Below are 17300 nucleotides of genomic sequence, written 5' to 3' on the forward strand. Positions count from 1 at the left end.
CTCTCTCTGTATCTCTCTGTCTCTCTCTTTCTCTGTCTTTCAAAAAGATGAGCAACTAGACAAATAACCCATCTAAAATGGTTGATATCATTATGAGCTGCGGATTTCCCTGTAGCTTTTGTGTTCCTGATTTATCAAAACATGTGGCTGTGAGAAAGATGCTAATCAAAAGAGTAAGTAATCAATCAGAGAGTTGAGATGATGGCATAAGATTTAAAGACCTATAGTTCAAAGCAAGCCTTTCTATTCTTCCGACCACTCAAAGCGCTGTGAATTACATGTCGTCATTCACACACATACACCATGCAAGGTCCATCAGCAAACCAATTCACATTCATGCTCATTCATACACCCATGGCACAGCCTTCGGAAGCAAATTGGGATTCAGTGTCTTACCCGAGGAGACTTCGACATGCGGACTGAACTGCCGATCTGAGATTGGAAGAGGACCCGCTCTACTACTATGGTATTTAACTTGCATTCAAATAATTCAATGCAAGTTGAATACCATCAAACATGTACAACAGAATTGTATGTAACATTCTTGATGTTGTCACTTGTAGTCATAATGCACCAGAATCAGTGAATGCATTTTCTGGAGCACTTAGGCAGAACAGTAGAGCACGTTAAGGTTTGGAGATGATGTCTGAGAGTGAACAACAGCAACAGAGACCATGGCAGCAGTCTGACTGCCACTGCTGCCAGAATCATCATGATAGAGTGATGCGACACGGTTGCATCAATTTCATATCAGCACAAAACAGGATTAATTTGCGAGGCAAGTACATGTTTCTTCCTCTAATGCATCGGGCTGTCCAAAGGATGTGGGTGGACGAACAATGCAGGGGAAGCAGAATGGAAATGTTTAACACGCAGAAGTGTTGAAACAAGTGTTGCTGACAACTCTGTCAAGCTGACTACTCCCGCTGTCATCGTTCTGTAAAGGATGCAAATAAACAACAGAAATATGATCGCAAGGAATGTTGACCAGCTGTTTTAACAAAACAAAACAACAAAAATAATCAGTGTCTGCCAATATGGATCATCAATGATGATGATCAATGATCTGTTTTATGGCAAAAAGATGTGATCGGGGATTTCTAAAAGTTAAATTTGCTCCTTTTTCCTTTTTTGCTGATCCGATCAGATCCATGACTGAAATCTGTGATACCTTCCGAACCGTGAGTTTTGTAATCGGTTTCACCCCCAGTTTTGGGGTAACATACTCATAGGTTTGAAATGAAACAATGACTAAGGTACCAAAAGTTCTCCAACACCCTCAAGTTGAAGCTGATAGGAAGCACTTTGGGTGAAGCCGTCACTTGTCTGGTTGGGGTCCACCTCTCGACATGAGGTTTGCAGCCCTGTTCTCCATTTCTGGAATATGGAGAGCTTTCAGAGTCAACAGGTGCTCTGAGGCCCACAAGCTCTCCACCATCCATAACAGGGCAGCAGACCCAACTCCACCCAGCCTGTTGATATAGGCAAATGGGGGGCTGGTGCCCATCCTCACCATCACATGCTTCCCCCGTATCAGGGGCCTGAAGTGCTGGAGGACCAAGAACAATGCTTGTAGCTTATGTCGGTACTCTGTTGGAGAACACACACCAACTACCGCTCTCCCCGGGCAGGAACCCCCCCACACCAACAGGGAAGCATCCGTGAACACTGAGATGCAGCAGGTCACTCGTCCCAGCGCCGTTCCCTTGTGTTTTGGGGACTGCAGAGTCGATTGAGAACATTGTTTCAGAGTTACAACATTGTTTACAAAACAGTTTGAAGATTAATTTAAACTTCTTTGCCAATGACTGCATCATTTCGGTGAGCAGCCATAGAAATGAACAACATGGATTTAGGACTAGATACAAAGCCAAAGACAACAGCTCCACGATGAGGCATAAAACGAACAAAACAAGACTATTGAAACTTTAAACGCAATTATTTGTATGACAATCGTCAACTAAAATTGAATATTGTGACAACCCTACTAACCACACTTCAAAAGTGACCTCAAGAGTTCAAGTAACACCACTTTGACACATGTAAAAAAAAAAAAACGGAATATTAGCCTTTATAAAAATACTGTACTTTTCTGTGTACTTCCTGTAAACTTAATCTTCACACGTCCTCAGTTTCACTATGGGGTACATACATATTTAGTAGACCGAAAATGCGCTAAAGAATCAGTAAATAAGACTACGCTCTGTCTTGTTAGTTAGTTAGTTAATTAAATATACAAAAACTGTTTAGAGTACTGGAAAAATGGAAAAAAGCGTGAAAATGTAATCATTTATGGTTTCGTATGTGTATGTGTGTGTGTTTATGCTTGCTTGCCCATGCTCTAGACAAATTTCCCCTTGGGGATGAATAAAGTATATTTCTATTCTGTTCTTCTATTCTAGACTATCTGTCACAAGGTGTGGATCTGAGCGGCATTGAGGTGATTGAGAATGACTTGCTGCTGATCAGCAGAGCCAGGCTGGAGGTGGAGAACCAGGCAAAGAGACTGCTGGAGCAGGGCATGGAGATCCAGGTACATACACACTCAACACAACGACTTCCTTTTGGTTGCACCAGATTGTCCTGGGCCTATTGTGCAGCTTGAACTTTGACCCCTGTTTTGAGAAACATCCAGCTAAAATATTTGTTTTCAGGAATAAGTAAAATATTAGCAAAGTTTCTAAATCAAATATATAAACTCTCACATAGTGGCCTGGTCCATTATTTAAATAATGTAGTAGTGCAATTTTTGGTCGTCTTTTTCCATTTGGTGCAAAGCTACTGTCAATACAACACTTTGGCACAGATGTGTCATATTAAAAGCCTTCCAGTGGTTCAATCCCCCATTTCCTGGAAGGCAGTTCCAATCCCCTTACTGTTTTTATGCCTCCGCAACCGCCAAAATGTTGTGCCAACTTTGAATTTCCTAAAATTTGGCACAACCACCAACGGGACTCAAGGATGAACTAATTTGATTTTGTGGTCAAAGGTCAAGAACACTGTGACCTTGCATCGTCCCATCCTTGTGAATGCCATATCTCAGTAATATCTAAAAGGAATTTCTTCATATTTGGCATAAACACCCACCTGAACCATAGTCCGTATGGAAAAAGTCGTTGTGACATCACCCATTGGTTAGTGGACTGCCTTCTTGGCTTTTTGCAACCAGAAGTGACACAAGAGGGCAGAGCTAAAGACAACCGAATGCTGAATAAGTAACTTTTCAGACCCAGAGGTTTGGAAGAGGCGCACGGCACAAGTTGTTTGTTTACTAGAAAGTTCATGGGGTTACGAGATGAGATAGGATTCTGCCAGCTAGTATATTGCGAGCCCAATGCCTGTGATGTAAGTGTAACAGTGAGAGTGAGTGAGTGAGTTTGAGTGAGTGTGCACCTCTGTGTCTGTCCACAGCTAATCTCTCATTCTATTGGAGGTAAATGCATCATATTTTGGTTGCTTCGCTATGACTGCATGCTTAAGAACCTCTCGTGGTCTTGGTGACACACACTTTTTCAAAACTTCTTTTATTGCCTGTTTTATACTGACATTGAATGCCTGCTGACTCCTCGTTCACCACTCTTAATCGGCCCCCGGCCGGTTGGGGCTACTATTGATAACACAGCTGAGGGCATCTCCGATCCCGCATCAACTTCTCTGCGCCCACAGTGGGGGGATAACAGTTTGTCTAACAGCTAACAGTATGGATGATGTGTTTGGTTCACACACTGCTGCACAGCTCTCAGCCGCTGCTCTGCAGCTTACTTTTACTGTGTTGGAGGATGTGTTTGACTGTCGTCTATCAGCAAACGGAACTACCAGTACACACACTGCTGTGCCTCGCCGTCGAAGGTGTGTTCAGACACTTTACAGCCCTTTGGTTACATAAATAACAGGTTGTTAGTTGGCTCACTTTATTAACAGCTAACAGACCTACCGGTACACACATCATTTGCTTTTTGGCCAGACTGTATGACGTGTCTTATACGACGACTTTGAGCCGATTGCCTGCATTCATTTCTGCTTGTTGAGTTTGGATGAAGTGTGTTTTACATTGCTTACAGGCCACTGGTGTCTAGGCGGGGGGTTCAGTTTGGGTTGTATTGTCTTGGGGAGGCAGGTATGGGCAGTTGTTGTTGTAAGAAAATATTAAAGATAATTATAACATTAATATTAACAATGGATATTGATCATACCGGGACCTTTCATGACAAAAGGAAAATGATACCCAATTAATACAGTCTAAAATATAAACTATGGAACTTTGATTAATACTTCAATTAATAACTATAACCCAAAATGACCATATCCATAGCAGAGGTTGGCAGTATTCACTCTACAACATTAATTAAACAGACCAGCATGTTTATTCCACAAACAATTATTAAACAAGATATTAAAGGTGAAGCACACAATATGAATCCAACTAAAAACTAAACTAAAGAAACCAAAAAGTGTGTGCGTGTGTGTGTGTGTGCGCGTGTGTGTGTGTGTGTGTGTGTGTGTGTGCTTGCTTGAGAGACAAAACAAGGCCGCATGGCCTACAAAACAACATGTCTGACAAGGTGAAACAGCAAAGATGACTGAATCAAAGATGGCAGCTGGGACCTCAGCCACTTGGTCTCTTTGTCTTATCTGAACACGTGTTCAGTCAGGACACAGAGTGTGTGATTGGAGAGTTCTGAGGTTCTCTTTGAATGTGTTTGTCTCTCTGTTTAAAGCCAGTTCACTTTTCTTTTGATCAGCCGGTTACATAGAGAGACCCTGTGTCTGTGTGGAGCACAGCTAACACATCAGCTGCCGATTCAAAACCCGGACTATAAACAGACAATAAAACAACACACCATCAAACTAATACATGTGCATTGACAGATGTTTAGGTTAAACAGCTTAGCCATGTGCCATTACTGTGCTAATTCTCTAGTTCTCATTGTTAACATCTCAGCACTAACTTGCTTGTTGCTCCTTTTTGCTTAAACGTTAGCTGGCAGACTTTGTTGTAGCTGCTAAACACTTGACACGACGGAACAATGTGGAGGTCAGCTCCTTTCATTAAGAGCCTGTTTTTACACCTAGGTGGGAAAATGGAATAGTCCTGTGAAACTGAGTTAAATGGCTCAGCCACCACTTTGAGTGGAGAATCTCAACAATCCATTCAATCACATAACACAGCAGTGGTTTCTGCAGAGACCAGTAGCGGAGATCTCCTCTACCGAGTGCTTTGGTCTGTCGCTTTTGAAATCTATGTGGAACTCTTTAGAATTGTAAACACTGAGTCAGAGGTATCACAGTAGAAATATGGAATATATCAAGTAACCTTAATTAATCCCTGACTATATTTCAAGAGAAAGTTATCCCCCAGACCACTTTCTCTCAGCTGAAAGCCAGCGTATACGGGTATTTAGTAGTGTTGTTGATGGATGCAGGTCCAACTCTTGACATTTTAGTGCAAAGTATTCTACATATTGTGCTATAGATATTCTTAGCGACTGCCCTCTACTGGTTGAAACCAGACTATTGCCATTTCATTTAGCTATTGGCTGATCAGAACATCCTTCACCCACACACTCGTCAGAGTTTAGGAAAGCACATTACTTCCACCAGATAATCAGCCGTTAACGTTGGTTTCACCGTGTTTTGTAATGTGCTGATGGCTTAACAAGTTAATGCTTATGCTACAGTGGTGATGGAAAATGAGCTGACGATGGACGCAACTGGACGTGTGTTAGCAGCGTCTAACATTGATCCTGTATTTGGCAGGTGCTGATTTCATTTCCTGGCAGTAGCATTGAAGCAGTGCACTGTGGGTACAGTTGGGCTATTTGTCAGTGAATAAATGTGACAACTCCTCAAGACCCAAGCCAAGTTCCCCTTTTCTTGCTTGCCCCCTGCTGATCAAAGTGAAGAGAGTCCAGACTCACGGGGGGCTGACCTTTATTGCTACTCTAGTGACAAGCTGCTCTTTAGTGTTTTGGTAAAGCAGCTGAGTCAAGTGTGACACCTAGTGCTCACATTTGGTCTACCTGGTCTGGTGTTGGCTGACTTAATATCTAACGAGTTTTAAAATGTTTACACTGACCCTACCAGACATGCTCCTCTCGTCTACTTTTGGCCTAATTGAGGACTGTTGAATAACAGTAAGAACGCTGAATGCTGTCTGCACATGGTTTGTCACTCCACCCAACTGGCTCATAGATATTAAGCCCCCACAGCCGTGGTGCAGTTACACTGGCACTGGCACACTACACTAGCTATATTAGTTATATATATTATAGATTGTTGTGATTATATATTTCCACTCTGGTGAATAACTCATGACATCACAGATATTTCATTTCTTCTTTATACTTTTTTGTGAATTCATTTTTTTTTTTTTTTAAAGAAAAGGGCATTTGATCTGATTAGTTTTTTGATGTGATAAGCTGTTGGTTCTGAGTAAAATATAAGGACAAAGGTAGAAGAGAGATGAGCACTTTGTATATGTGAGAGAGGGAGACATGTGAGCTCTGTTAACCTGCACCTGCCCCAGAAAGCCCGTGTTCTCAAGGGAACCGTGTCCAATTATTGTGTGTGTGTGTGTGTGTGTGTGTGTGTGTGTGTGTGTGTGTGTGTGTGTGTGTGTGTGTGTGTGTGTGTGTGTGTGTGTGTGTGTGTGTGTGTGTGTGTGTGTGTGTGTGTGTGTGTGTGTGTGTGTGTGTGTGTGTGTGCGCAGAGAGAAGTTCAACAGGTGTGTTTGAAGTAGGAGGATACCATGACTCTAAATCCCTCTCCATATTCTTCAGGCCCAAGCGGACTGAAGGCTGAACTGAGGAGCCTCCTGTGACTCCTATGGAGCACTGCAGGCATCACATTTTGGTCCAGACACCATCAGACATTGTAACTTAATTGGCAGACCAATATAAAACTTGTTTTTTGTTGGTTTGAGGACAAACAGCTGATGTGACCTACCGCAGGCAAATTTTGTCACATTATTAGTATTATTAATGAGTATTTATTTCTTTAATAAAATAACGTCCTCTGGGGAAACGTCCTTACTTCTGTCGTGATTTTAGCTCTCTCCAGATTTGGTCTTTGGGTCTTCATTTGACCTTCCAAAACCGAACCAAGCTCTGAATAGGCCCATCAAAACAGTTTGATGCTCATCATAATGCTTTGGTGCTAGTACGTACGGCCATTTACAACAATAGGTGTTCTTCAAAACGTGCGTGTCAGACTCTTTCGGTGCATTTTGGCCACTGATTTTTACTCATACATCTAGACAATAAGCGTTCCCCCCAAAAACCCACGTGCACTCTCTCTCTCTCTCTCTTACACAAAATCACACATACACACTCCTCTCTCCACTGTGTATTCCACCTTAAAGTACTTTTAGCCTTGGCTAACAACTTCTGTCACTGAGTTATTTGTGTGACCATATGGAGCTCTAGAGACACAGACGCACACGTATGCACAGTATGCACAGACGTGTGTGTATATATATTTATATATATATAATCAGCCCAGGGCTTGTGTATTGTTATTATGTAAGCAGTTGGACATGCTGCCTGGGCTGTGTGGAACTAGTTTCACCTCAGCGCTCTGATTGTACCAGCAGAGACCCTGTAGCCCGTCTGTTGAGTGGGAACTCAACTGACCCATGTAGAAGAACTCCTCCTCTCCACTCCCCAGTGCTTTCACATAGATAGAATATATTGAGCCCAGTGGCTAAAAGCTGCAACAATCAGTTACTCAAAGGAGAGATCCAATCGAGATGAAAGCTAAACCCGGCGAGCTAGACTAGGACTAAGGATATTCCACCACCCACTCTGCTCCCGGCTAATGTCCGGTCGCAGGAAGAAACGGGCTAACCCAGCAAATTAGGTCAGTGACTGTTGTGCCCACATCTTTACAGAGACCTGGTTCCATCGTTGCATCCCGGATCAAGCTGCACTTGACAGGCGGACTGCAGGAGAGTGCAGGATTCAAAGCTGTGCACATCCCTTGATGCACCACTTAAAATAAACAACCACATGTCTCAAATGAGGAGCATGCCATTGAGAATCATGTAAGCAGAGAGCAGGACTCTGTTTGATGATCAGTGATGCTTGGGGCTCAAACACAGTCAAAGTTGATGGACATTGTTTCCCTGATGTCAAATTTTTAACGTGAAGACGTCGGCCATATTGTCCAGAGAATTATTGTTCCTGCTGTTTACATTCCTCCTGATGCAAGTTGAAGAAATGCACTTGTGTAGCAAATGCAGTTTCTTTTTCAACCGTGTTGCATAATGTCAATAAATCCTCCATAACTCCTCCATATTCGGCATGGAGGTCAGGTTTGTGGGCGTGAAGGTGTGTAAGTGTGTGAGTGGCCTATAACAAAAAGGAGGAAACCGTTTCTTTTGGAAGGCATCATTGGTCTCTGATCTGCTTTTTGAGCTGTTTTTCACACAAGGAATATTTTCAGAATGCAACTCCCTGTGAAACCACAAACCATCATTTTTTACATTTTGTCTTGTGTACAGAAACATGCTAACCAGTGAGCTTTAGAGGTGTTTGTTCACACACAGACATGGCATTGATAGCAATATTGTTGTTTAACTCTGGACAAGAAGCGGATAAGCATATTCAGTGTGTGGGGCTCTACAGGAGAAGCTTTAACTTCTCTGTAGAAATACAACTCAAGAGTTTGTCCTCTTTAAGAAAATGAACAGTTCAAAGAAAAGTATGCTTTGAAGCATGTACAGTGTAGACCAATATAACGGAGTCAGTGCAAAGTGCAGCAGTGCTCTCCCTCTGTTTTCCTTGTCTTGACTTTGCCCTGCCCACAGCTCTCCCTCATTAAACCAATGTAAGGTGTATTGTTAGCTGCTGCTGTCACCTCTGCACTCGCTGTCAAACTGAGTTGTTGTGTGTGAAACTACCAGACCCATTGAGTTGATTTCAAACTCTTTAAAACAACTGCCAACCTCACTTCTCTCTTTCCCTCTGTCTTCCTCTCTCCGTTTGTCGGTCAGAATCCAACCCAGGTTGGCACGGCCCTGCAGGTCTTCTACAACCTGGGCAGTCTAAGAGCGACCATCAGTTCTGTAGTGGGGGGTTACAGGACCACCATACACGACAACATCACTGGTGCTTTAGACATCAAGGGCCTGACGCAGCCAACCAACCCCAGAGGTAAGACCCAAGGAGGAGGTGGTGCGGTGTGGAGAAACACTAGCATGCTGCAGACATCGTCCTCATTTCTACAAGATGAAAGAGGATCGCATTTTATAGTTCGACCCAGTTCATGAGACCAAAATAGATTATTATACCATGGCCACAGAGAATAGTCCGTTCTGGCTGGAGGGCGTGTGTTATTTTCATGGCTCTGATGTAGCGGCCACATCATTGTTCTAATTAATGACACAATACTTTCAGATACACGGGCACGGTTAGGTTTCACAAAGAAATGGAAATGAGCAAAGTCTGATGCGTCTCCTTCCTCTGTGCCACAGAGCTCCATTTCTTTATCCAAAAACTATTCAAAATATACATTTTTTTCTGAGGCGGCAGTGGCTCAGTTTGCTGGCGTTTCGATTCACAAAAATGAAGCCACGTTGCTTCCTGGGTTCTTCACAGCAGCCCGCTGCTCCTAGGGACGGGTTAGACGCAGAGGTCAGACTTCATGAGCGTACCTGTATGTATACGAGGACTGTAGTGAGCCACAGTGGTGCTCTGGGTGACGTGGTCCTTCACTTCACACTATATATGAAAGTGTATTTAAAGTTTTACATGTTCAGTAGGAACCAATGAGCTTGTAGCTTACAACCACAGATGGGTCAGTACGTCTTGAGAGATTGATTAATACACTGTTGGTTTTGGTATTTTCAATGGTATTTGATGAAAATAAGAACTGCAGACTTAATAATAATAATAAACAAAATATGAAAATAGCAGTTGAATAAATGTCTCATGATCTTAAGAAAAGCTTTTCTCAGTTGCTGTTGCATTTGTATAATAATCATAAATGCTGTTCTGCGTGCGCGGTGTGTTTGGGACATACGTAACACTGTTCCTGCTTTCACAGGAATCGTATCAGAAACAAACAAACAAAAAGCTGACTTGGTGAATTCGTCCCCTCAGGTGCACCAGGCAGAGCAGTGCTGCCCACACCAGGCAACACAGCAGCTTTCCGTGCTGCTCTGTGGACCAGCCTGGAGAAACTGATGGACCAGATATGTGCTGCGTGCAGACAGGTATTCAGCTCCCTGAGACTACTCACTGACTGTAAATTCAGTGTTGAATAGTTTATTCAAATTAGAAACCCAAGCAGCAGGACTGATGGATTAGGTGTGCTGCATACTTTCCAGGTGCAACATCTGCAGAAGGTCCTGATGAAGAAGAGAGACCCTGTAACTCATGTGTGCTTCATCGATGAGATCATCAAGGTGGGTGGCACCACTGTTCTGGTTCTGTGTAATAATTATAGGTGTAATCCAAACCGTCACAAAGCTCTAGTCATTTATTACAGAAGATAATGGTTTTAGTATGACTGAATTTGCATGTTTCTCAATATAAGACATCCACACAGCATACTAGAGCATACATGACCGCTTAATTATATGACACAAATGAGATCCACGAGCGCTGATGTAGAGGAGCCGCACACCCAAATGACTTCTGGGAGCGCCTTGAAATCCCGCTCCGAACATCTCTGCTGGCGAGAGCAGTACTGGAGCCTGCAAGGAGGAAACCAGGCTTTGGGCGCGTGCTGTTATCCCTGAGCGCACAACTACTATCATTGTTTTCCGCTTGCAATACTTTCACCTGCTCGCTTGAAAGAAACTTTCACCTGCTTGCACTCGAGAGGTATTGTTTCTGACAGTAAGTGGGCGGATTCATTGGCAACTGGTTCCCTAATTATAATTGGCTGCAGTACTCCCCTTGTTTCATCCGTACTATGCATGTGCAACTCTCAACAGAGATGAGAAGAAAGGAAGATGGCTCAACTTATTAACTATTTCCATCATCATATTTATTGATTAAGACTTTTTAAACAGGTTTGAACGTCTTCTGGATGAGATCTGGTGACACACGACCAAGCCCAGCCCAGTTCTACCCAGCCTCGTGTCCGAGGCTTGGCTGGGTGAGCACAGGGTGAACCTGTGTAATGCTAATATATGACAGCCGCTGGTAACGAGTGGACACAAAGGATCGGGGTCCTGGGCAGCTGCTTGCTGTGCACAGTTGATAATCCAGCCTTGACTTTAGTGCGTTCTCTTTATTTTCCAGATAAAAGTGCTGCACTAGAGGTGATACATGTACATGGCTGCATACACAAGGTGGCAACTGATTTTTAATGAAATTATAAAAATGTTGAAATATGAATACAATTTACAATGCCTTATTTTAGACAGACGTTTTATAAAGTGAAACATTGAGGATACTTGAGACCTGTTGATACAGAGTTGGAAGCACACTATTGTCTGAAACACCATGGTATGTGGTAGCATTATGATTTTCCAGACCAAGCCTCTAAAAGAAGCCCCACACCACAACGATCTGTTTGTTCAGTTCTTTTCTATCCCACTCACATGCAGTTAGTCCGTTAACAACAATGGAGTCACAGAGGTTTGTGAAGGTAGAGGAGGTGGAGGAAGTGATGATGCAGTGGATGGGAGGAGGAGAGCTCAGACAGCTGGGCAGCAGACCTGCAACAGGCTTCTCTAATGGGTTATTAGAGGAGGATACACACACACACACATGTCCGATCCCATTAGATAATGAAAGCACTCCTCAGTCAGGCTCTGTGTGTTGACCTGTGGGTCTGTGTTGGTCTCTATTACTACTTACAGCTGGTTTGGTCATCTAATGTTCATACAGAAGGTAAATGTTGAAGGACGTCTGCTCTCACTACCTCAGTGATGGCAGCATTGATGATGATTGTGATGATAATGAGCATTGTGAGGACTTGACTTAATATTGTGAATGCAATTATTAGTCAGGATCATTTGTTTCAATTTCAAAATGGTTTTACTGCAATTTCTGCACATCAACACAAACCTTTCTCTCCTGTCTACCTGATGACAGGATGGACAGCCGGACATCCTCTACACCTTCTGGAACGATGTAACCAACACACTCAGTGAGGAGTTTCAAAGAGCAACTGAAGGTAAGAACGCTCCGTCTCCTTCTCCTGAATCCCTTTAAGAGGATGCTGACAGTTTATATATCCAAGCTGCTCGTCCAGAGGGAAGGGAAATTACATCTTTAAGGTGAGTCTCAGACAGACGGTAGATAGCTGCTCTACAACCACCAGCACACACAACTAGTGGAAGGTCTCGTTTAGTGAGCCTTAATCATCAGGCCGTAGTCAGAGAACAGAGAACAGCAGGAAATCAATGTGGCTGCAAGTAATAAAAGACCTGTTGTTCATGGAGCTATCGCCGCAAACAGGACTCTCATTCAACCAGTGTTGCTTGTACAACCTTAGTTTCTATTAAGTCACTGCATCAACACGCCATGATGATTCTAACTGGGACAAAAATATAACAAAATGGGTCAGAAGTGGTGACACATCAAATTATTTTCGTAAAAATGCTGCAGTAGCAGAGGATCAAGACCAGCTGCTGCCTGGAACACAGGAATGCTAATAACAGCCCACAATATGCTGCTGATGTTACAGGCTGTCAGTGATGATGCAGTGACTGTTGGACCCTTTGTAGTGATGGAACCCTTGTGATGAGCTTTAATGCCATAACCCTCCGAACCCCAGAACCCGCCGGCGGGATAGAAAAGCGTTTTTTCTTTAAACAATCATCAAAACTACAACGTTCATCACAGCCAGACGTTGTGAATACCGTCTTTAGCGTCAGATGTTCATCTTGCCGACGGTCACTGAACAAATCATGTGTGACGAGCGATTCCGTCAGAAGAAGCAGCTGAAACTAAGCTTAAATTGTGATATTTCATCAAAAACATTTTGTTAGATACTGTATGTGTTATTTAAAATGTCCCCCTTATAAACCCTTTACCCGAACCAGAGCCTGTAGAAAACATTCAATTCTGAGCCCCTCAGCGCAACCAGGAAGCAGTCCTGTGACAACAATTCAGTGAATCTTCGACAGCACTGCAAGCTGCTGAACACAGAGCAGAGAGGAGAGGCTGCAAGTAGAGGTTGTATAGATGTGAATAGCTCAATGTATATATAGCACGTGAAGCCTCCATTTTTTCCAACATTGGTAACACTTGTGGACACTAGTTCAAGACCCTGTTAGGTCCAAAAATACCGGTTTACCAAGGCGCCAACTTATCTCCAGTTAATTGTTTACGGAATCCTCTGAACAAGTTAACCAGGACACATCTGTCCCTTACACCCTTACTGAGTGCGAGAGTACCGCTTTACCACTTCAAATTATTTTTCACAATTCCAGGATCGGAGTGTCTTCATAATAAAGATGTCAACACTACAGGTAGCCTGCCATCAGTGTATGGATGGGTGTGAATGGGTGAATAATGACATGTAGTGTAAAAGCGCTTTGAGTGGTCGAAGACTAGAAATGACAGTCCATTTACTACTAGCCTGAGATCCTTTAATGCTGCAGGGGGTTAGGGTTAGCAACTGGTTTGTTGAATGTTGCTATAACTTAGGGACCCATTGTTGCATAAAAATATAATAAAAGATGCTACATAGCTGCTCAGTGCAGGTTTTGAGAACCTGGCCACAGATATGATCAGGCCCAGGACTGAGGAATTGAACCATTTGGAACCTGCTCTAAATGGGAGCTGAATGTTGTTTCACCTCCTCACTCATCCCTCTCTTGTTCCTCCATCTCACCATAGTGTCTCTAGTCATCTGAGAAATAAAGCAACAAATTAGAAGGAAAAAAGGAAGATTTAATAATACTAACAATTACATTTCTCTCTCTCTGTCTCTCTCACTCACTCACTCACTCACTCACTCACACAGATCTTATGGAGGCGTTTGTGTGATTACAGGGAATAACAAAGTGAGAACAGGAGAGGCGGTTTTGGCTGCTTGCTAACATATTTGGCTTCAAACTGAAAAGTGTGCGTGTGTGTGTGTGTGCGTGTGTGTGTGTGTGTGTGTGTGTGTGTGTGTGTGTGTGTGTGTGTGTGTGTGTACACAAGCTGTGTGGTGAAGATATTCTGGAACAGAAATGAATAAGGAGGGATGAGATGCTTGTTAATTAGAGCTGTGATTACTGATTATCCTCAGTATACCTCTTCTTCCTCTGTCCATAGAACTCCATTAAAAACACATCAGTGAGCCTCACTGTTGCTCTGGTGACATGTTCCTTCATCACCATGAACACACACACACTGCAGTTTGTTCTGACTCAATCCCACACACACCGTCCTGCTCTTACCAATACTCAACAGAACAAAATGTGAATTAATCCGCTGCTGAAAATGGTTCTCAAAAAATGCACTATTATTGTTATTTTATATATATATATATATATATATATATATATATATATATATATATATATATATATTTATATATATATATATATATATATATATATATATATATATATATATATATATATATATATATATATATATATATATATATATATATATATATATATATATATATATATATATATATATATATATATATATATATATATATATATATATATATATATATATATATATATATATATATATATGATTAGCACATCCAGCTATCATATCTTGTTTTATCTCATTTGTTATATCCATACACAGAAATGTAAAAACAATGTTTGTGGTTTGAGGGGTGCAGTGAATAAATGCAGCTTCCTGGAGTCTTGTCATCCCAGTGAGGTTGCCAGGTTTGGTATCATCATATCAAGTAACCTACACTGTAGCTGGAGACACCGCACAGAAGTGCTAGGTGGGTGGATACAATATTGTCCAAAATTAATTTATCCAGCACCTAACTCCTCCTAAATCCACAAATGATCATGTTTTACATTTCTGTTGGTGTATATATCAAACACACAATTATTAAGCTTTATGGGTTGAAATATGTTTGAACTTTGGACGGAGTAAGCTAGCTTTTTGCCCCTCTTTATGCTAAGCTTGGCTTACTACGTCTTGACTCCAACTCTCTACTTAACACCAGGCGGCAACCTTCGGTTCTGAAGTGAAACAAATGCTGAATAGTCTTGACCTTGCATTCTCCCTAGTGTCCACCAGGGGGCGACTCCTCTGGTTGTATAGAAGTCTATGAGAAAATGACTCTACTTCTCTCTTGATTTATTACCTCAGTAAACATTGTAAACATGAGTTTATGGTCTCAATCTCTAGTTTCAAGTCTTCTTCAATACAGCATGATGTTCATTTAGTACATTATGGTCCATTTAGAGTCAAACAGACCATAAAGCAGGGGATGCTTTAGGGCGGGGCTACACAGTGATTGACAGGACTCTACAGCTAACAGAGACGTATACTGTACAGCGTCTCTATGTAACTCCTCCACAGTCCAAATATGGTCACTTTCCTTCACTGGTTGCAAAAAGCCAAGATGGTAACGACCAAAAGGCCAAACTCGAGGCTTCAAAAAAAACGACTACGTCCACTTCTTGTATACAGTCTATGCTTAACACACAGAGAAAGTATTCAGATTCGATAAAATGTTGAACTTTTCTGTTACAATCCCTTATAATCTACCAGGTTTGTTGGGATTGTAATGAGAGGTCTTTTCTTCAGGTCTACAGGCCGTGTAATATGTTCTTGTCTGGGACTTAAATGTTCTGTCAAAGCTTTACACATCATTTGTCCTTTTGACTTTGCTCACTCTTCGCTCTGCTCAGAATCATTGTATGTAATAAGCAGGTTCCTCACTGCCTCTTCTTTCTCTCTAGCTTCGTCCTTCCTAAAGCAGGCGCTGGAGGGAGAGTATCCCAAGCTGTTGCAACTGTACAATGAGCTGTGGCGCCGCCTGCAGCAGTACAGCGCCAGCCTGCAGGGGGCGCTAACAAGCAGCGGAGGTATGGACACGTCTCTGGACATCACCGCCACAGAGACTGACAGCCAGGACCTCTTCACACACGGAAAACAGGACTACAAGTGAGCAGACACCATATATAATATATATGATATTATTGAACAAGCCCTTGTATGTTTCTAAAATACATTGCCTACCCTAGCTTTAATAAGTGATGTGTAGAATCCCAGCCTAGCGCTACTTTACACACAGAACATTGAGTTGCAGAAAGAACACCCTGTTAAGTCTCGGTAGTGGAGTTGGTGTCAGGACAGGAGAGAAGAAATGTGATCGGTGCATCTGTAGTTGGAGAGACGGTGAATGAGAAGAAGGTGGGAGGGAGAACTGTGAAATGAAGCAGGAGCAGAGAAGGAGGAGACACTGAGGAACAGAGGAAAGATGTAACAGGTGGAGGGAGAGGGAGTGAAGAAGTGGTGACAGAAACAAAGTATTTCCTTGTATGAGCATGAATCACGGGAGCATGTGTACTGGTGCTTGTAAGCACGTATGTTAGACAACAGAGTTCCTGTACGCACCAGTCACTTTTTAGAATTATCGTGTGTGTGCGTGTGTGTGTGTGTGTGCGTGTGCACGTGTGTGTGCGTGTGTGTGTGCGCGCAGCCCAGAGAAGGCTCTGAAGAACTCTCTGCAGCCGTACGAGGCCGCCTACCTTTCCAAGTCGCTCTCTCGCCTGTTTGATCCCATCAACCTCGTGTTCCCTATGGGCGGCCGCAACCCTGCCTCCAACGACGAGCTGGACAGCATCATCAAGACCATCAGCAGGCAAGCACAGCACATGGCAGTCTGTCTGCCTTACAGCAAAGACCCACTGGAAGGGACTCAATGAGATCAGATGAGCCTTTATTGGTCCTAGAGGGGACATTTAGGCCTGGCAGCTGCACACAAACAGCAATAAGTACATAGAGACAGGTCAAACCAAAATACATGAAGATAAGTACATCAAATAAAATGACAAACTATAAAAGAGCCATCAGACTCAAAATGGCAACGCAAGAAGTATACAAACGGGTTGCGCTTCAACCATGAGCTTGTGTTCCCCCGCACTGATACAGGGCCATATTCTCAGTTAAAATGTCCTCATGTCTGTTAAAGAACTTTATCTACAAACCCAGATAGTGACACAGTGACACCAAAACAGTATAGTAGAGAGACACGTTCTATTCACAAACATGGAACTGTTGTACAGAAAATATAAAATGTGTTTTGTTCACAAATGACAGATATTTATGAATGTATTAGTATCAGGATGTAATTGTAAAATATGAAACTATTTGCATTATTAACAGTGAAATGAGGCTTTAATGTGTTAGGCATTTTCA

General features: G+C 42.5%; 1 protein-coding gene across 2 annotated transcripts in view; it reads left to right on the forward strand.

The window, feature by feature from the left end:
- The window catches only part of cog5 (component of oligomeric golgi complex 5), a 54639-nt gene that overhangs the window by 22213 nt on the left and 15126 nt on the right, over positions 1-17300 (forward strand). For both annotated transcript variants that reach the window (XM_076076199.1, XM_076076200.1), the window contains exons 7-13: positions 2403-2533; positions 8993-9152; positions 10101-10213; positions 10328-10405; positions 12048-12129; positions 15839-16043; positions 16582-16743. In XM_076076199.1, coding sequence (XP_075932314.1) covers positions 2403-2533; positions 8993-9152; positions 10101-10213; positions 10328-10405; positions 12048-12129; positions 15839-16043; positions 16582-16743 — 931 coding nt within the window. The remainder of the gene's footprint in view (positions 1-2402; positions 2534-8992; positions 9153-10100; positions 10214-10327; positions 10406-12047; positions 12130-15838; positions 16044-16581; positions 16744-17300) is intronic.

This window comes from Anarhichas minor, unplaced genomic scaffold, assembly GCF_050575085.1.
Source record: "Anarhichas minor isolate MPS153535 unplaced genomic scaffold, ASM5057508v1 ptg000055l, whole genome shotgun sequence".
In the NCBI taxonomy this organism is placed as follows: Eukaryota; Metazoa; Chordata; class Actinopteri; order Perciformes; family Anarhichadidae; genus Anarhichas; species Anarhichas minor.